A 21,256-nucleotide genomic window follows, 5' to 3' on the forward strand; every position below is an offset into this window, starting at 1 on the left:
TTTTTCTTTTTTAAACAAATACAAATTGAAATACAAAATATTTTAAAAATAACATTTAAGTGCAGCAAAGGCACACAGAAAAAATAAAGATCCACAGATCTTTAAATACGTGTTGGCGTTTAAATCTTTCAGCAGGAAAGACTTGAAGGGGTCTGCCTTTTGGAGCTGACTTTATTTACGGATATTTATCTTCTCACACCAATCCCTCATTCTGCTGATTCAATTTTTCTCTTCATGTTTCTCTTTAGTCTCTCAGATCTCCCTAGCCATCTCAAACTGTCGGATCAGTCTGGGACTAAAAACCCTCTTTATGTCTGGGGCTTCGTTAGCATTTGCATTTTAAACAACACAGAATATGCCATGTGGCTGCTCTCCTCTTTAGCGTCTTCCTCATCTGTACACCAGCGGTATCACAGGGTCTTGTTTCTGAAGTGGCTCAGCCTCTTTCCACATGCTGACAAGGCTCCTAAGAGACCTCCAGCAGAAAGATCAAGCCATGAGAGCCGGCCCTAGGATGTTATAAATATTGAAATAGACTGTATTCTGTGGAGACCGCCCCAGCCTAGATCAATATCACTTTCTTGAGTACATTTAGTACATTGCTCCTCACAAGTAAACAACCTTATACCCAGTATCCAAAAGTTTTCCCTTTTCCTTTCTCCCTTCCTTGAAATAAAGCTTTATAACTTTTTTGAAGCAACTTTAATGTAAAGAAATCAAACAACAACAATCGCACACATGGGATGTATGGACAGTTAATAGCCAGGGACATGGGTCTTCTAATGGTGTTTAGGTTGAGATTTGCTGAAACGGCAACAAGAATTAGAAAGCATGGGACACTTTATCCCTCCAAAAACTTTACAACAACCCTTCCAGCACCACTCCCGGCGTTATGTTTTCTGATTTCCACTGTTATTGGCCAAAAAGATTCTCCTAACGGGGAAGATTAACGAGGATGGATCCCAGCTCCTGCTCCTGCTCCACATGGAATGAGTGATTGGGCACCACTAAGCAATGTAGCGGCATATTTCCGAGAGTGTGCAAGGAATAAAAAGCACATGACACTTAGAGTGAACAATCTGGAAGGTGTCACAGACCAGAATAAAACCCAGAACATAAGAGTTGCTAGTCAGCAACGCTAATGGTCTAAACACTGTGCCATCCCATTTTAAAATACTGATGACAACAACAAAACAATTAAGAAAAGAACTGACAGACTAAGAAAAAAAGATTAGTGTAAAGAGAGCCAAGACATCAGTTGGCCAATATTTGTCCACAGAAATAATTTCATTCTCATCATCTCATTGCATGTGAAGTGTTACTTTCATCCAAATGCTGCAAGCTACTATATAGCTAACATCCTGTGGCTGTATAGTTTTTCTTTCATCTGTTTGTCAATTTTCCTTCCATCTGTGCGATTGCCTTTGGGACACCAAGAAGCTGATTTCTGCAGCTGATAAAACAATTTCACTTTCTTGTGTTAAAATGAACACATTTCCTCCCATGCATTCTCCCCTTTGTGTTCTAACAGGAAGAAAATGACAGAAGCTGATACTGCAGCTAATTTACCCTTTAAAAAGAGTTTCCAGTTCTTGAGGCTGGGAGCGTATACAAAAACAGAAAAATGCAGACTCAAGACAAATGCTTCCTTTTTTTGCTTTAGCTTAAAACAAGTTATAAGTGCCATGTTGCACCTGAGTCCACTTTGTCTTAAACAAAGGGAAACAGTTGAGAACACTTTTCTGTGTTTTTAAGATTCTAGATCGAATTAAAACAGGAACTAGACTTCCCCTACTGTCATCTACTCCAATACACTGAGCAGTTACACCAGGAAGCAAAGGAACCCAGCCAGCGTGTTTGGGGATTTAGAAAAACTTACACATTTAACTACCAAAGACTAGGGTTCTAGGGCTTTTAAAGGAACTAAAACTGATAATTTCTCTTCTATTTCATAGGGTAAAAAACGAGAAATCTTCCCTGGTATTCAAAATGGAGATTGTACACTGCTTGTTATCCTCAGCATGATTGAAACTCTAAAAGCAGTTCTGCAATTTAGGACACAACAGGGTGTTCCTTTGGGAAACATTGACAGTAATGCAATTTCACTGCTCACTGTGCCCTCTGGGTGTGCTGGATTCAGCACTGGCAAATGTCTGGTTTGCACTCAACATTAATCATACAACACTTCCACACCAAGTCCTATGGAAACCAGGAGGGAGGTTGAAATATTATTTTTATTAGAAGAATTAAAAAATAGCTGTAGAAGTTGCATTTAACTTCCGACTTGCTGATAAAATTTTAAAGAATTTTAAGTCTGGGTGATGTGCATTACCCTTATCCAGCTCTATTGCAGCCTTGCGTAAACAGTATCTGATCACTGCTTTGTAAATCTTTCTGGGTCTTTTGATGTGGCAATGAACTTGCCTGTACTACCAGTGTCCAAATTCAAGCCCTAACCCAGATGGCCTTCTTCTTTACTGTAGCATTTAGATAGATCAGTTGCTTAGACATGTTTCTTTTAGCAAGCTGTGATTTACAGTAAAAGTGTAAATCAGTGTAGAATAATCACACTCTTAATAAGTAAGTTTTTCGTGGCACGAATGGCTGGTTTAAACTGCGAGCACTGCTTATTTATAGAATTTATTACTCTAAATAGTGGCAATACAAAGCAAAACGAGAGCTGGTGTACAAATACACAAAATAATTCTAAAGGTAAAGACAAATCTGTGTGTTGCCTGGTATGTTAATGCCACTGATTTCCCCTTCCACTGTGAGTCACTTTTACAAACAGGCATGCGCTATTCCTAAATAGGGGTATTTGTGAAATGTCAAATACCCCATTGGAAACAGCTGGGGCTGATCTGCACTGTGGTTTTGTTTTTGGCCCCCAGCTAAATTTTAGTACGTTGTTTCTTGCCTGCCATTTCAGCCATCAGAATGGTTCCTTAATGACAAATAAACATTTTAAGTCAGGCTTCTGTAAAGTTCATAAACAGGTAAGGACTGACTTCACATAACAGAAATCACACTTCCTTTGGGTTGCAACACAGCACCAATTTTATTATGGAATTACACAATTACTGTAATTGCAAAGGGTCATTATGATTCGCTCTAAATGACCATATTAACGGTGTATTTGTGCTAGAGGGTCTTCGGCCCAGATGCAGAGTTACAGACTGTTACCTAAAGTGGAAGGTACCCAAGGGGATAATAAAGAACATAGTGGCTTTACTTTTGAATCTGCATACTAACTTTAGTCACCCCTAAAATGAGACTGCAAAACTTGCCAAAAGTGGGTCGGAATTGTACTTCTTTCTGAAAATGCAAATATCAAACATGGGGAGAACAGAAGTATTTTTTCTTTATGTGGTGACATTTTTGCCCAAAGCCAGGAAGAGACAGCTATTGCACAAAATAAAAACCCACCAGGAGGCAAAATTAATTTTATTCTGAATTTGTGTATTTATGTTGTTATTAAAGGTGAACTTTTCATTATCATTGGGAAGACATTTCATAGTAGATTCTATATTTGTAAAGCAGGAGATACAATACGTACTATATATGTTTCTTGTACTACTTCTTTGCACCTGTTAGATAATAAAAGGCAGCATGTATTTTGTTTCTCAGTGTCTTCACACATATACACAATTACAAAATTCTCTAATGGCTTGCAAAGATTTTCAGGTTATTCCATGTTAGCTGAATAATAATCCTTTCATCTTTTATAAGAAAGATAATTCCCTTGGTAGGGGTTCTGGTAACCTGTAGTCTATCCTGGGAATCAATGGCAGAAGAAGGGACTGCCACAGAATGCCAGACCATTACAAGGCAATCACACACAAGCACAATTTACACACTCCAGTCATCCTTGTCAGCACAGCTTTAGTAGGCATGAGGAAGTCAGAGCACCTGGAGAAAACCCACAAGAAGGTTTTAGGAACACTCCGCACAGAAGGCTCTACAGTCTGGAATTAGTCACAGGGCAAGGCCTGTGAGACAGCAATGATGCCACACCTGCATAAACACCTTGTATTTAAAATCATTTCAGTAATAAAGAACACCCTCCAGATTTCATCTGTGTTACGGTACACTACATGATGTCATGGGAATCATGAAGTTTTAACCAATAGTTTTCTTTTTAGTCAGCAGCTTACCTTTCATGATGCATGTCTTTGAAAGCTTTTTATAAAGTCAGTTTACCAGAACTAAACAATTTGTGTGAGGCTAACAAATCATGGATCAATAATATTAAATTCTTCTAAATGGCTGAATTAACTGGCTTCTGGGAAATTGGCTGTGGTGTGCTCGTCTGTGTGTGCTCTGCAGTGGACTGGCATCCTGTCTAGGCTGTATCCTGCCTTGCACTCATTGATGGTGAGATAGGCTCTGGCTCCCTCTCGATCCTGAATTGGATGAAGCAGTTAGAAAATGGAATAAAAATTCTGATCTACTGTAGTTAGCAAACTAGTCAAGTTTGCAGATAATTCCAAAATAGGAGCATTATCCAGCTAACACTATCAAAGCAGCGACCGCAATTCAAGAAGATTAAGATAAAATTCCAGACTGGGCAAACGCCTGGTACTGTGAATTGTACGAGTGCATTGTAAAGGACTCATCTCAACATTTTACATTGTGCTACACTGTCACAACAGCTTGCCACAGATTTACATCTTAGTACTTAGTTAAGAAACATCCCAGTTAACTGAAAATCATGCTGTTTTGTTGAAGCTGCTGATTTTTTGGCCAGTCTGGAAAGAGTAAAGGTATACATAAAGTTTTTCTCCCGGGGTTTCACTCCAACAAAGCAGGAAATTAAACAACATTGATGTTGCTTAATTGCCCAATGCACAATTTAGAATCCTCAAAACCCCTTTTCTATTTGCTGTTGTCTTCTCACAAATGTACCACTTTACCCCTTTCACTTTGGCAATTGAGCATGCATAACAGTGGGTTCAGCTATTCAGGAGAAACATGGAGGATGACACAGGTCTGATTCTTGTTATAGGCAGCTTTGGTATATCCAAGTGATACTTTAAAGAATGGCACTTTCCATTGTCTTTGAAGAACATTCCAGAAAAAATCAGGAAGCAAATATAAAAAAATTAGCAAGAACATTAACAGGCAGGGCCTGCTGTTTCTCAGAGAGAGAAAATCAACCCATTAATTGATGTTTATTTTCATGCTGTGTGAAAGATTCCCTTATAAATTATAGATGACTTGAAATCAGTCGTGAGTACAGTGTCCTACTGAGCCAGTCAGACCTGCAGTAGTGCTTCAGGTGGGTTTGACTAGCAATTAGATGAAAACTCCCGTTTGTATGCAAGCTGGGGAATCCAGGATTGCCGAGTGATGTGAGAGTAGGAGTGTAATAATCAGTTTTGCACTTTGCCCTCAAGATTCAATGGAACAAGGCTGAAGCCCATGAAAGAACACTATCCACAGACATATGAAAAGCAAAGATAAAGGGGTACTGTATGTGTCATTTAGAAGATGCGTACAGTATATAATTTGAGAATTAGTGCTAAATGCATTAATTTATTTAAATTGGAGCATAAATCTTTGTAATTATTGAAAGATTACAGTATTATAAGTTTCAAACGCATAGTATGGTGTAAAAAAGTTGCATATAGGAAAACCTACAGTATTTGAACAAACTTCGAAAACTTTTTCTTGTGACGTGAGGTTAAAAATCTGCCTGGTTGTTATGGAAGATCCATATGATCTGTTTTGTTTCTGTAGGGAAGTGACAGAAATGACAGCTGACAGGAATTTTAAAAAGATGCTCGTGATTTCAGCTTGTACTTCTGAGTTAGGAAGCACTTGTCTGTATAGTTTGTTGCTGAGTGTAACCAGAGAAATGAGGAGAGAGGTTTGTTGTAGTGGAATGAAACTAATTGCAAACCATAAACAGGCTCACAGACAGGCACACATGACAATAGGCACCACCACCTTAACAAGAACACACACACAGAACATGAATGAATAATTATCTCAGAAAATGAGCCCAGTAAGTCTTCCAAAGCACATAATTCTCCATGCTATTCAGAGATAATACAGTATATCCTTAAATTCCCTGGTGTATGCCTGCCTATAGGCATATCTGAGAACACACACAAGAATCCAGTAGTTACTGGCCAACCTGCTCTCATAAGCTTTATGTTCAGCTGGTCTCATCATTCCCACACTACTCCCCTTAATGCTAAATGGTCCCTTTTCCTGGATGGATCAGTGAGTCATAAATCCAAGGTCGGCCAGCCAGGGCAGATGATGAGACTGCAATCGTGCAGAGGAGGAGCTCAAACAGTTTCGCCTTTGTGATCAATAATGTTGGTAAAGATGGTGATTTTCGTGTGGAGCACCATCTCTGTTTGTCTTTAACAATGTGTAAAAAAGCTGGAATGCAAACACCCTCACTTCCTTGAGCCTAGCCTTGTGGGACAGGTTGTTTATTGATTCATTTTCAATGATACGCCTCTAGAGGCTCTTTGTGTTATAGTTGTCTATTAGCCTAGAACTGGAAAACCATACTGTATGTTTCATAATTCATAAGCATCTTGGTTCCCCACCTATTTCCTGTACTTTTTATCACTTAATGTGTTTATCTGATTACTCATCAGAGGCAACACTAATACACTGTAGGGCTTGGTACAATTGATTTCCAAATGAATAATGACAACAAAAAAATCCTTAAAATAACAGTGCTGGGATCTGTAGAATGTTTGTGTAGTGTACTGTAGCTGAGAAGGTGACAGTAGTATTCAATGTAAAGTATATCAAACTCACACACATGCATACTTTAGTCACAACCGTGGAGAACATCTAATAGCTATTGTACAGCCCTGCACAAAGTGAAGGGTACTCATATGGGAAGCAGCCATTTCACTGTGTTATGAGCAATTGTGCTACACAGTTGACAGATCTACCTGCAGAAGGTGTACAGTAGTTGGTGACAATCCCTTTGTGTAGAGCAGCAGAGGTGTTTTTGAGGGGAAGGGATTCTCCAGGGGTCAAGGGCATCCTGTTACCATTCTGAAAGTCCTGCAATCCTCCCAAAGTCCCAAATTCATATTAGAAGGATAATATGATTTTTTAATTCTATGTAACATGCCATGTGGTCTCTTACAATTCCCAGTGCTAGAGCAATTAGATTAACCATAAATATCTCTGGTGCTTTGAGGGTAGTTGATTGTGCTTTATTGCCTTCCTTTAAAATAAAGATTAGGTGTCTTTAACTGCTTTCTCTTACAAAACAGGAGGAGAATGGTGGCAATGATATTGCCAGTTATGAGCCTCAGGTTCCCTTGGATGTACTCTTCTAGTATGTGTTAATGATATATAGATCACACATATATTAAAACACAAAACGGCATTTTGTAAATTTATAGGCTTATATCAAAACAGGATTCCCTCTGATTTAATATCTTAACTTGTAATTCTAAAATAGTGTTCTGTAATTTGGTTTTTAACGACTAATAATTCTGAAAAAACCCTCTGTGTAAAATATCATCTGCCTGCTTGTGTAGGCTGAAATCCTCTGTTACACCGACAGCGTCACATACGCTAATGAAGAAAAGTATTTTTCAGACTCCCTGGAAAATACAGTACGTTCATTGCAGCATATATGCAACACTGTGTGCCTGCATGTGACAGTAAGGCTGCCGGGGGATTGCTCTGTTGCCTTGAACTATGAATCAGTTGAGAGAGAGAGTTTACCCAGTAAAATGCATTTTCTTAACACCATTTTCACTCAGTTTTGAACAACATTTTGAACATGAACTGTGTAATACAATGTTAGAAGCCATATCTATTCAAAAAACAAAAATAAAGATGGGAGAAAAGTATTACTCTTCCTAAAGTTTACCTGGGCTAAAAAATACAGCCATGAGGTTAAGAAATATGTACAGTAAGAAGTGTGAAAACACTTACCCTAACCCTAGCTGGGGTTCAAATTGAGCAATTCTGCAATCTTTCTCTGCATTCCTCCATTATTCAGATCTGAAAATGTTTCTCAATAACTAAAACAAAATGGAGCCTAAAACACCATTACATTCCTAAAAATTATTGCAAATTCATCACCTTCAATAAAGTACATTCTTGAAGGCAAATTATTATTAACTTAAAAAATCCTGTTACAGTTGTATTTAGAGCCATCCAATTTTGACTTTTTTTTCCACTTGAAATGACATAATTGAGAGAGTATACCTAGCAGATAGGAGCAAATAATCATTCATTTGCCCCAGAATGCAATGCTGAGCACAAAAATTCTCTAAAGAAGTGTGGGAATGCTAACTCTAAACCAGCTGGGGTTTCAACTAAGCAGTTCCGCAATCCAAATCTGAAGCCCTCCAGTCACTGAATGTTCACATGTTCTCTAAACCAAAAACCATTACTTTCAAACGGTCAAAACCGCTCTTGGAAACTCATTAGATTCAATAATCTTTTCTTACAACTTTTGATCCCACCAACTCAGTTTTGGGATAGAATCACCGAACGATCCAACGTGCCATCCAAACAGCCAAAAATCTCCGAAAAAAAAAATTCAGATAAGAGCAACATATCACTGATCTTAAAGTTGTTTTGGGCCCCAAAATCGCTGAGTGTAAAAATTGTCGAAGTAGTGTGTGAATGTTAACCCTAACCCTAGATGGGGTTTCAACTGAGACTTTCCGCAAACTATCTGTGAAGCCCTCAGGTCATTTTGACATGTTCCCTAAACCAAAAAGAATGAGTGGAAAACAATCAAGACCAATGATAAAAGCTCTTGCATTTGAATGAAATTAAATAATACTTAGTTACAACTCTTGATCCGACTGACTCAGTTTTGGAATAAAATTACCGCTCTGTGCACTGCGCAATCCAGGCCCCAGGGAGTTTTAGAAAAAAAAATTCAGATAGGACCAAAAAACCACTCATCCTAAAACTAACTTGGGCCCCAAAATCCAGCCCCCAGCTTAAAAATGGTCTAATTAGAGTCTGAATGCTAACCCTAACCCTACCTGGGGGGTCAACTGAGCATTTCCACAATTTATCTCTGAACTTCTCTGGGCATAGGATTTTGAAATATTCCCTAAACCAAGAAGAATGAGTGGGAAACAATCAAGACCACTGATCAAAGCTCTTGCAAGTGAATGAGCTTCAATAATGCTTGGTTACAACTTTTAAACCGACCGACTCAGTTTTAGGATACAATTGATACTGTATGCAGTGCACCATGACATCCAGGCCCCTGGGAGTTTCTGAAAAAAAAAACCATTTCAGATAAGACGTAAAAAACACTTGTCCTAAACCTGACTTGGGACCCAAAAAACAGTCCTGAGCTTAAAGAATATCTAAGTAGTGTGTGAATGCTAACCCTAACCCTACCTGGGGTGTCAACTTAGGATTTCCGCGAGTAGGAAAAAATCAAGACCAATCAAGAAAGGTATTACTCTTCCTAGAGTTTACCTGGGCCCAACAATACAGCCATGAGGTTAAAAAATGGCTATGTACTGTGAGAATCCTAAATCTAACCATAGCTGGTTCCTCAAACTTAAAAAATGATGAACCTACTGTAAAGCAATCAAATCCAGTCCTAAAAACTCTTGTGAGTTCATCTTCTTCAATAAAGTACCTGGTCAAAGCAAATTTTCATAAAGTTGTAAAATCCTGCTACTGTGTTTTTAAATGTATTTAAATGAGTATGCATTTTTTTAAATGTCAAAGTACTGTGAGAATCCTAACCCCAATACTAGCTGGGGTATAAAATGAGCAATTCTGCAATCTGTCTCTGATGTCCTTGCATCGGATTTGAAAATGTTCATCAAAAACTAAAAAACATGATCCTAAAACCATCAAGTCCAGTCCTGAAAACTCTTGTAAATTCATCTTCGTCAATGAAGTACCTTCTTGAGGCAAATTTTCATTCACTTGAAAAACCTTCATATAGTGGTATTTAAATGAGCATGCATTTTCAGGCCAGACTAGGGTTAGGGTTACAAGAGCCATTCAATTTTGACACCAGTTACAGTATACTTCCTTTTCTCTTGAAATGGCAAAATGAGAGAGTTAATCCAGTAGAATGCATTTTCTTAACACTTTTATTTTCACTCAGTTTTGGAATACATTTCCTTAACTGTGCAGTACAATGTAAGCAGCCATATGTCTGTGAAAAAACAAAAATGAAGATGGGAGAAAGGTATCACACCTCCTTAAGTTTACTTTAGCCCCAAACTACAGCCATGAGGCTAAGAAATGTGTAAGTACTGTGAGAATCATAACCCTGTTGGTAATTAACCTAGTGGTATTTAAATGATAGGTAGATAATCCTTTATTAATCCTGTAGGGAAATTGATTAAAAGTGTGGTGTGGACGGCTGAGGAGAGAATGCAGGCTCGCGCTAAAAGGCAAGTCCCACCGAGATGAAAATGAGCATGCATTTTCAGGACACAGTAGGTTTAAGGTTACAAGACCCATCCAATTTTGATTCCATTTATACTTTTTCCACTTGAAATGACCAATTCGAGAGAGTTGACCCAGTAGAATGCATTTTCCTGTCTTTTATTGCCATGTGGTTTTGTGAAGACAATTCCTGAACTACAACATGGAACATACACTGCCAGATGAATGTGAAAAACAAAAATAAAGGTGGGAGAAAAGTATCACTCTTTCTAAGCTTTACTTGGACCCCAGAATACTGTAGAAACAGCACAATGCTGCAAAGCTTTCAAAGGAATGCTTACATAAGAATAAGGCAGACATAATGAGCTGAATGGCAAAAAAAAAGATCCATTTCAGGAAAAAAAACTCTTTGGGATCTTACAGGACAACTAGTAATTAACTGTCAATTTCCCTTCAGTCACAGAAGCAGGGAAATGCAGGCGGATACAAGATTTTTCTTCCTTTGTTTTTTTTTCCTGCAGGCCCATTTCAGTGTTTGAAAGGAGAGGAGCTGACGGTGTGCATGTAGTCGAAGCACAGAAATTTCCAGTTGACCACTTCCAATTGTCTGTTTCACCCCAGCTCTTGAAGTCTTTTATGCGATCTGATACGGCAGAAGTGCCCTCTATACAGGCGCTGTTGAACTCTACAGAACAGAGTGACACTCACACTTAGGGCAGGAAATTAAGTTTCATTTAGTCCCCCATAAAAGCTTCTGCTTTGTAAGCTCCTTCCCAGGAGATGGTGTCCAAATCCTGCCACAGAGTGGCACATGGGGGTTTTAACTTTTCCAGAGGATGCAAGTACAGTAATTGTCCCCAGCGTCTCTGGAATGGAGACAATACGCCACCTGAGATGAATCAACATTGCGGTATTTCACACAAATGACACATGCCCCACGGATTTAATCTTAGTTTTTCAAAGGAAAGGGTTAACTAATAAATCTTGCAATGCCTTCCTCTGATGTTTCAGTCAAATATTTTCTCACATCCAGGGGTGTCACAGTCCAGCAAGTTTTAAATATATTTTTAAATCATCTCTAATTTCATACAGTATCTGGATAAATGAACTGGATACAGTATAGCCAGTGATTAACTACACTGAGAAACTGAGAGCTTGGGCCTAATGAAAACCTGCAGCTATAGGATATATTGTCCTGAAAATCTGTTGGGGACTTTTCACAGACTGTACAGTACATACTGTTGCAGGAACAGGTGAAGGTTCATTCCATGGGGAAAGCTAACGAAAACAAATAAAACGTTTCGGCTGTGGAGTCTTCTTCAGGTGTGATACCCGAAGAGGGCCGAAAGATTCTTTATCATGCTTAAAAGTAAGGAAAAATAAAGTTGTGTTATTTGCAACCTACGCATGCTGACGCGCCTACCTTCTCGAACGTCTTCTTATACTGCACATTCAACTTACACTTTTTGTTCAGAGTGACTTAAAACTGCACATTTTGCCATACAGTAGCTGGCTATTTCACTGGAACTACAATATATGCTGCTCAAGGATATAACAGCAGTTTCACCTGGCAACCCACAACCTTCCATTTACAAATCTAGAACTGTAATCGTTGCGTCCCTACAGTATGTAAACACAGCCCTAGAGGCAGCTAGCGTGCTAGAGAAAGTGAGGTCACCTACTTAGAATTTGAATAGTTTTGCATATTGTCCGAGAGCTGGATATCTGCTCTTTTGCCGTAGACGAGCTTTTCCACTTCACGGTCTATGGAGAATCGCTTCGTACAGTATCTCCGTAGCCGAATTGCTCGTGATCAAATTCTGGCGTTTGCCATTTGCGCAAATGTTTGGGGTCCTTTGCTAAAAGTTGAAAAGTTTAAACGTTTTCAAGCATGACAATTAAAATTAAAATTGAGCGTGAATCCTTTCGTTAGAAATGTATGTAACGCCGATTTTACACATGCCTCTACTCTGTTTTGTATGAGAAGAATAAGTTAAAAAACAACATACAGTACATGTACATAGTTTTTCTTTGACAGTAGTGTTAAGCTGCACTAATCTTTCGGGCGCTAGGACCCAGGTGTTGAACAGCAACAATGTGTATCACTACCTGCTGTAAACATGGTTACTAGTGTCTAGTGCGCACAGGTTTGCAGTAGAAAGGAAGAAACCGCTTTAAAAAAGCATTTACTGTTTTGTTCCTTTTGTTAAAATATTTGGAAATGACTGCTACTTGCTTAAAATATCCAAACACATCCAGGTTTTACGGTTGGTTTGAACTGAGGTGAGGGCGGTAGTGTTTCGAATGATCTTTGAGATATAGTTTGCTCTGTGGATGATACGCATTTTGAAGCAGACAAGTATTTTAAAATTCAGTTACGGCATCTTGTAATTTACTTAAACCATACATTTAAAAAGCACGTCCTTCAGTGTGTAATTAATTTCATTAATCAGTTTATATTTTAAAATGTGAGACTTACATAAACAATAAATCTTGCTATATGTTACAATATATTTGCATTTAAAATTAATAACTTGGTTACATTTTTTCACCTAGGATGTTATCAGCCGCTCTTGGGGTAAGTAGTCACTAAAAACGCCATGTGATACAACTTGCATGTAACGTAAAACAGTTTAGAACTAGTATTTTAACTTGTAGTATTATAGTTTTTATCTGTAAATACATTAGCCTCAATATAAACATTAACCCTTCTGTAATACAGCATTACACAACAGTATTAATAGGATAGTACACATCTATAATCTCGCTTTCATATACTGTATACTCTGTTTTCAAAGGTTTTGAAACCCTTACCCTTATGGTTCCAGGTAATTTTACTTTTAAACCATGGAAAGGGTAACTATGTTCAAATAATCTAATTTGTGCACAAGGTCTACTGCAAATACCCAGCAACAAGAAGGCAGTATCACTTAAGTGAACTCTAGCTGAATTGTAAATCTTCAGGCCTATCCTAGATGACTGGATTGCTGGAGTACAGTGAGGCAGATCCACACCAGTAGATCTACCCTTTGAATACCTTGGCTCTCCTAAACCTAGAAATCATTCTTGAAGCATTTAATTGAGAATGATACGGTATTTGTAAACTCACTGAAAATCAGTGGGTTCAATTCTGGGCCTGCTGTGTCCTCTGTGTGGAGTTTGTATGTTCTCCGCATGTTTGTATGGATGTCCTCCGGGTGTTCCAGTTTCCTCCCACAATCCTAAGACGTACTTTCAGGTTAATTGGCTTCTGTAAAATTGGCCCTGGTGTGAGTGTTTGTGTCTGTGTTTGCCCTGCGATATATGGGCATCCCATCTGGAGTGTATCCTGTCTTGTGTCTTGCTTGCCAGGTGAGGCTCTGGCTCCTGTACTGCATACTGTACGTAGGTTTAGAAAATGAATGGATGATTATAATACCCTACCTGCAGGAGTCAGCAAAACTGCAAATAAGTTACTGTCTATTAGGAATTTGGCAGCTAGAATCCTGACTACAGTAGGTCACTTAACTCCTGTCTTGCAGTCCATGCACTGACTTCCTGTCAAGTGTCATGCTTATTTTAAGATCCCTCTGCTTATCTTCATGACATGGTTTCTCATACAGTTTTTCAGACAGACTGTTTTGTCACTATCTGTTGTATCTTGGGTTAGCGATTTTCTTACATTTTTCTGATTTGTGGTATTCATGATATTCACGTACTGCAAAGTGCTTTGAGAAATTTCTTTTGAAGACAGCATACAAAATAAAGTTTTATTGTCTTTATTATGATATAATTGTGAGTAGAACAATCGAAGCCCTTGTGTCACTTCACGACTTTCAAAGCTTAGTTTTTAGTTTACAGTAGCCCAATTCCTCTAAAGTGTATTGTTTTTGAGAATCTATTCCATATTTTTTATTTCCTCTGCTCTCTCTCATTCCTCTGTGAAGTCTTACTGTACACTGAAAACAACATAATCTTTGGAGATCATAAACAGCTGTCCAACTATTTACGCATTTGTATTCTTCCTGTGACGTTGAATGGGTTTTGATGGAACCGTTTTTTAAAGATATGTACTAATTACCTTTCTTTGTTTTGGACATGAAATCCTTCATCCATTTCCTTGATGCTATTACAGAAATCACTTACTGTTTTCCACCAGAATTACTGCATTTTTAAATTGCTTTTTCATTTTAATTAGCATTAACATGAAAAGGAATCTGTCATTAAAGTAAATACATTTGGCAGTTTTTCTTTGTAACATTTGCATGTTTCAAAGGGAGAAAATGTGCTTAAAATGATATGTTTTATAATTAGCATAACAAAAACCTGCTCTAGTCTTATCAGTTCCCTTGTTTAGCTTAGGAATAGCAATTAGGCATGATAGAAATCTGTACTCATATTCAGATTGCAAAAGATCTCATGTGGTTGTCCAGTTGCACATTATCTTTAGACTTTTCAAAATCTGAAAAACATTCTCCTTCACAAAATGGTCTTTTTCTGTTATCCTACAGAAGTACACAGAGAATAATCAATTTCAAGTTGGTAGGAGAATTCTGCTTGCTTTTTTAGACATGTTTAATGATACGTTGCAAAATGTGTTTGTGGCAAGGTCATTACATAAGTTCACTCTTGCATCTTTTTGAAGCTTTATTAAGTACTGAAATATTTAACTGCTTTGATCTTATTAACTCATGCAGGATGTGCCACATAGAGTTCTACCTAAAATTCCTGCTGAATATGGAGCATATCTGGTTTGGTAAAAAGTAACTTCTCAAGGTCACACACATTGAGAGAAGTTGATTTTTTATTTGAATAAACCCAGTATGTTAAGAAACAATGTAATTGTCTTTGCACTTAATTTGGAGCCTCACGCCTCGCAACTTTCTATGAACTATTACCCTAACCATCCTGTTTAGTACTGAAAAGAACACAACTCTCGCACAGGAGTTTTGAAAGATGGTCCCTCCTGACAGTACTCGCCTTAATACTGCTTTTTGAATCCTCTTTTTTGTGTGTCTATGTGTTTGTTCTTTGTGCCCAGTTCCCTAGCTGTCTCCTCATTGATTGTCTGCCATCAGAGCTGGTTAAGGAAGAGCTGGGCCTCCGCTCCCAGGTAAATTGGGACTGATTGCTTTTCACACCGGGTGTAGGCGTCTGGTCGCAGCTGGTTTAGGGTTGTTTGGGATTCCTAAAGCCCCTTGTGGTTGGTTTGCACTAAACCTGTGTCCCGTCGTCCTTACATTTAATCAAGTATGATGTTAGCACGGAGAGAGGCCTGTTGTACTGCCAGTGGGTACCATGAAAATGATTAGCATCAAGATTGCATTCATTTCTAAACCCCAGTCCTTTCTTTTCCAAGTGAAATATGTGGAAGATAGAAAAGAAACATTAATTATTAGACCTACTAGATAAATATACCATCATTGAGAAGCCCCTTGGGAGCATGCTTGCTACTGGTTCAATACTGCACAAGATGCAGACAATCAACTATCATGAACACAAATGGCTTCTTGTCTTGATTTTGATGTTTTTGTTATTGTAATTTTTGGGATGGAAAATTTGTTTGATTTTCTATGTTGTATTTGTTTTGCATCTCTGTCCCCAAAAGAGCAGGTTACTTACATAAATGCCTATCGTGATCATGCTAGCTTTTGTATGTCTGCTTTGCTGTTACATTACAAGGTTTTTTTGTGGTACCCTCTTTTTCAATTATTGTAGGTACAGTATATAAACACAAAATGTTATGCACTCCAAGCCGTTGGTGTCAGATTTGGGAATGAGTATTAATTATCTTATGGATTTTCTCAGTACTGACTTGTAGTGCCTTTTGGATATATATACTGTATATATAGTAAAAGGTAGCAGCTGAAGACAGCTGTTACATGCTGGGGCTCATCAGTGCCACATAGCTAACTTTGACCATTGAAACAGCTGCATTAGTTTGTTTCTAAATAGAAACAAACTGCTGTCCTTAGCTTCTAACTTTTACAGTACATACAAAAACAAAAGTAGACATTAGAATAGCCAGCAGCATTCCCGATTCTTCACAGTGTGAAAAAGGCAGAGCATATCAGTATTCATTCCCACAAGGTGTATAAATATATTCTCTTGAAACATTCAAAGTTTACATCTTTTATTTTGTGGCAACAACCAGGTGCCACAGTTCTTCACATGTTAAAAACACAGCTGGAGAATTATTATTGTTATCATTGGTGATGTTATTGATTTAGCGTTTGCTCGACTAGAGCTTTAAAATAAAATTGGTTCAAAGTGAAAATTTTAAATACTTAAACATTTAAAAATGTAATATTTTTTAAATTGAATTTCAAAATGTAAAATTTAAGTGGGCATGGAATATTTAAATACTGTATGTCAGAATACAGCAGCAGATTTTCTATAGCTAATTAAAGGGAATCTATAACAGTGCTTGATTGTTGAACAGTGTTTTTATTATTTTTTACTGCTTTTGAGTGACCTGGGGTTTTGATGATGAAAAACACTATGAATCTAACAGAATGGGCTGTTAAGTAGTCTGTTGGCTCTGTGCAGGACCTGCAGAGACTAATAGATCAGGACTGTTTCACTGCTGCTCTGAATTTCTCCTATAATATGAAAAATGGGATCCACAATGTGAAAACACTCAAGAAGTGCATCAATCTGCTGGATTGCAAAAGTCTTAGGTGAGCTGGACTTTATAACTCAGATGTCACAACTTAAATGAGAAAACACCTCCAGTACCTTTCTCTCTCTTAATAAGAACAGCAAGGAAAAATGTTATCCCCTGTATTTAGAGTTGCGGAGAAGAAAATAGCAAATCCCAGGTCATTTTATTGCATAAACGCAATTTTAATTAAACTTAAATTTAATTAATTCTCTCTGTCACAACAAGATAATTAAAGCTCATATTCCCGTCTTGTGTTTGGGTTTGAAGCATTACAGTACCTGCATATATATTTATTTTTGTTGCTTTCCAGCTTTATGGAGATTAAAGAGGCAAAATTGGCTTTCTCGGTTTACGAGAGCTTGGATCAAAAAGGTATGAAGCTGAGCCAGCGGACGTTGCTGAGAGCATTCAAGGTAAGAAAACTTTTCAAACACAGCACCAATAATGAAACTAATAAACATACCTGTATAGCACAGAGCAATGAATCCTACACTTTTAAGAAGCACAACATGAATATAAAGAAATAGTTGAATATGTGGCAGTGGTATTCAGAGTTCTCTACAATATATAATCGAAAAATGTTAGATATATATATATAAACTTGAAATAAAAATAAAACAAATAGAAAACATTTAACAAAGTGAAACGGGACTGAATTGAACCACCTTCGCTTCTATGGGGTGAGACAAGCTCAGAGTCTCTTGAGGTGTGAGTTCTATAGAAGATAATGAGATCTTCCCCAAAGATCAAGGAGAAATGTAGCCCAAATAAACCTTTATTAAAGTGTTTTCAGATGATATATGTGCATTATAATTGTGCTGTCTTGCACTGAGTGTTGCGGATTTCATTAGAAAATTGGTGTCAGGAGACAAACTTCTAACATTATTTGTACTGTACATAATAACTGAAATGTTTATTTTTTAAAAAACACTGAAACAAATGTAAATAAAAAATATTAGTTTATTCTTTCCCCCATGGGTTAGTTAATGTATACTAATATTGTATAATATACTTAGATATTTTATAATAATTAAGCATTGCTACTGTAAATACAAATTATATGGACAAAGCACAACACATCATGATTGGCATAAGAACAAGTAACAGGTTTATTCCATGCTGAAAAGAGAAGAAAGAAAACACAATGTTTCGGCTGTGGAGCTTTCTTTGTGTGTGACACCTGACACCTGAAGAAGGCTCCACAGCCGCAATGTTGTGTTCTCTTTCTTCTTTTTTTCAGCATGGAATAAACCTGTTACCTGTTCCTTTGCAGCCCACGCATGCTGACGCAGCTACCCACCTGAACTACGATTGGCATAAGCTGACAATCCATGTTTTTGAAGCCAGACACCTTGGGAATCTTAAGAAACACTGGATAAGATCTAGAGATAATCTACCAGCAACCAAATGTGCGTGATGGTCTCTTCTCATTCGCAAACATTCTGATTGTCTTATCAGTTTGAACTTCCGATTGGTAGTTTCCAGTTATATGAAGACATCTGGAACACTTACCCTCAAAGTGAGATATGCTGATCTGCAAATCTGCAAAAAAGGATTGTGCACCGGATTGTGCAAGAGCTGGACTTTGGTAGACTTGTTAGTAGGTGATGCTAAATTAAAAGTGAGTGGATGAAAGAAGCTGTTTTCTGCTAACTGTACAGAATACCACAGCCTTTTTGCTATGTGTCTGATGTAAAACAAAAAAAAAAACTGTTTTATTGCCATGAGGAAGAATGAGAAAAAAAAATCAATAAATAGTTGGTTGCTGTTGCCGATGGAGAAATAAATAAGGCTCACAGATATGATTGGGACTCAAATTGACCTCGGTCAGGGCTGACAATGAAGTAGGAGAATATATTTCCGAGTTATATATATATATGTCTGTCATGCTCGTGAACTTCCTCTGGGTCACTGCTGGGCCATGATTTCATCCCACTCTCCTTTCTGACTTCAGTACTTCATAATACAGTACAGCTAAACCCTTTTTAGATGCTGTATTTAAAGTTGCAGTCATTTATTTATTTTTCTTTTTCTGAAAGATCTAGTGTTCGCAGAGAAAACTGTACAAGATCAGGTTTCTCATGCAGATATTTTGGTGACACCAGGATGTGGCCTCTCTCCTCCGTACTCTTATAAGCTTCCACATTTGGCAGACTTTTTGTACACTTTAGAAGACATTACCAGTGTCAATGTAGCTCCAATAATAGTTGTCTTTTCCATAATAGCAGCACATTGGTTTCTACTTGAGTGCCTTTTTCAAGGTCAGCTGCAATGCAGTCATGCCAGACGCTTTATTGCCTTTTAACATATGGCACTCCGTTATGGGTAGGAGACGATAATCAATTGAATTAAAATGTGGCATTAAAACAATTACTTGTAAATAAAATCAAGTGTGGCGTCAAAGTGGCAAATAACAATCGTGAGCTTTTTCCACAGGCAGCTGTGGTACAGAGAAGGGTTTGTTAAAGCACAGATACAGTATTTATCATCTAATGACCTTTGTTCAAGGCCTGCTGACTTGTAGTTATATGCACTTTGACAGGTTGGTGGTTTCGTTTGAAGCATCGTTGGTTTTAAGTTTAAACAATCTGTAGATTAACTGTTTGGATTAGACGTTAAACTGCTTATGTGCCTTCAAGCTTCTGAAGCCGTTAGCTCTATGAGTATTATTAAGAATAGTTTGAGATTGAGATAGAGATAGATTCGAGATTAAATCCCAGGTGGATTTCTGAATTGTGTAATATCTTAGGAGTTTATAGGAGAAGATAATATGGATGTGTATTAGGTAATAAAATCTATGACAGTGATTCTGTGTACCTGTTTTGAATACTCTGTGCTTGTAGCTGAAATTTGCAAATATAAAAGAAGCTTTGCATTTATTACAAGCATCGATGTAAACAGTTTACAAACACCTACATTGTATGTGATGCATTTATTATTTTGTTGGCTCTTGTGTATTTGACAGTGCAACTTTACATTGTTAGTCAGGGCATGAATCTGAAAACACAAACTGAGATTTGCAGAGTGTTCCTGGGGAGAAGAGGTCTAGTTGCATCAGATCTGGGGAGAAAGTATCATTGACTGAGACGTTGCCTATAATTCTAGCAACCCATTCTGCCAAGACCTGGCCATGTGTAAAAAAAAGGAAAAATTACCCAGTTACGTTGTTGAAGGAGATTCTCTGGTTTCTCTCAAACTAGATGTGATCCTGTGATCTATTAACTACTACCAGCCAAACAGGCTAGATGGGTTGAATGGCCTCCACTCCTTTGTATCCTTTCTTATATGCTTATATGTGTAGTATGACAACATTACCCGTTCAATAAAAAGCCAAAATGAAACACCTATTTTTCAATGAAACACCAAATAAAATGCCTGTTTTACACATTTATTAAACCATCATTGTGTATGCTTTCAGCTTCCTCTCCATTTCCGCTACAAAAGCAATGACCTCATCAGGAAATATCTGCAACAGTAGATGTCCAGTTTTCCCCCCTTAGAATCACTTTCGCCATGCAGCTGGCTGCCCTCAGACAAGAAGGTTTGCATGAAACCTGTGGCCATCACATGTAACGGTTTCTTGGCTTCAGCATCCCCTGGGAACAGTCAGCAGAGGGTGTCCAGGGTATCTTCTTCAGGCTACATGCCATTAGTTAATAGGTCACCCACACTGTGCTGTTGCACTGTTGGGGGTAGACAATTTAAAAACGCTGACCTGGGCATTGGGACTTGACATATTAATATTTATAGTGATAGTAATTTGTTTTTTAGCACAGCCAGCAACCGGCAAAGAAAGAGATCCTGGAGAAATATATGACTTTGATTGTGGTGCTCAGTCAAGCAGAAAGTGAAATAGGCCATAATACTCCTTTTGAGTTATGAGCACTTTCATGGTCTGGGGCTGTTTACAGTTGTTCTGTAATGCTGTTCTGAAAGATAGCATTAGTGAGGGAGGGGTGTTCAAAACGGCAGCTTCCCGAATATGCAGTACATTCTGTGTTTTCCTCTGTTGGAAGATTAGATGGGGTTTAGGGCTTTGCTGTCGATGCACACTCAATCCCTACACATATACAAGCCCAGGCACAACTAAATACACTACTAAAAACAATGGGGCATGGAAACATCCTGCATTCAGTCCCTTCTTAGTACAGTCCAGGCTCTGTATAAGGTGGAGCCTAACTTGGCAGACCAGAACGCAGGGCAGGACGCACCCTGAATGGGTTGCTGGTCCATCAC

General features: G+C 38.0%; 1 protein-coding gene across 1 annotated transcript in view; it reads left to right on the forward strand.

Annotated features, from left to right (window-relative positions):
* Positions 1-12,598: 12,598 nt before the first annotated feature.
* Positions 12,599-21,256, forward strand: part of LOC148822270 (uncharacterized) — a 76,433-nt gene continuing 67,775 nt past the window's right edge. The window contains exons 1-5 of the mRNA XM_088929998.1: positions 12,599-12,660; positions 12,934-12,955; positions 15,398-15,469; positions 16,906-17,036; positions 17,331-17,433. Coding sequence (XP_088786124.1) covers positions 12,599-12,660; positions 12,934-12,955; positions 15,398-15,469; positions 16,906-17,036; positions 17,331-17,433 — 390 coding nt within the window. The remainder of the gene's footprint in view (positions 12,661-12,933; positions 12,956-15,397; positions 15,470-16,905; positions 17,037-17,330; positions 17,434-21,256) is intronic.

Source organism: Atractosteus spatula, chromosome 13 (genome assembly GCF_055471065.1).
Source record: "Atractosteus spatula isolate fAtrSpa1 chromosome 13, fAtrSpa1.hap1, whole genome shotgun sequence".
Lineage (NCBI taxonomy): Eukaryota > Metazoa > Chordata > Actinopteri > Semionotiformes > Lepisosteidae > Atractosteus > Atractosteus spatula.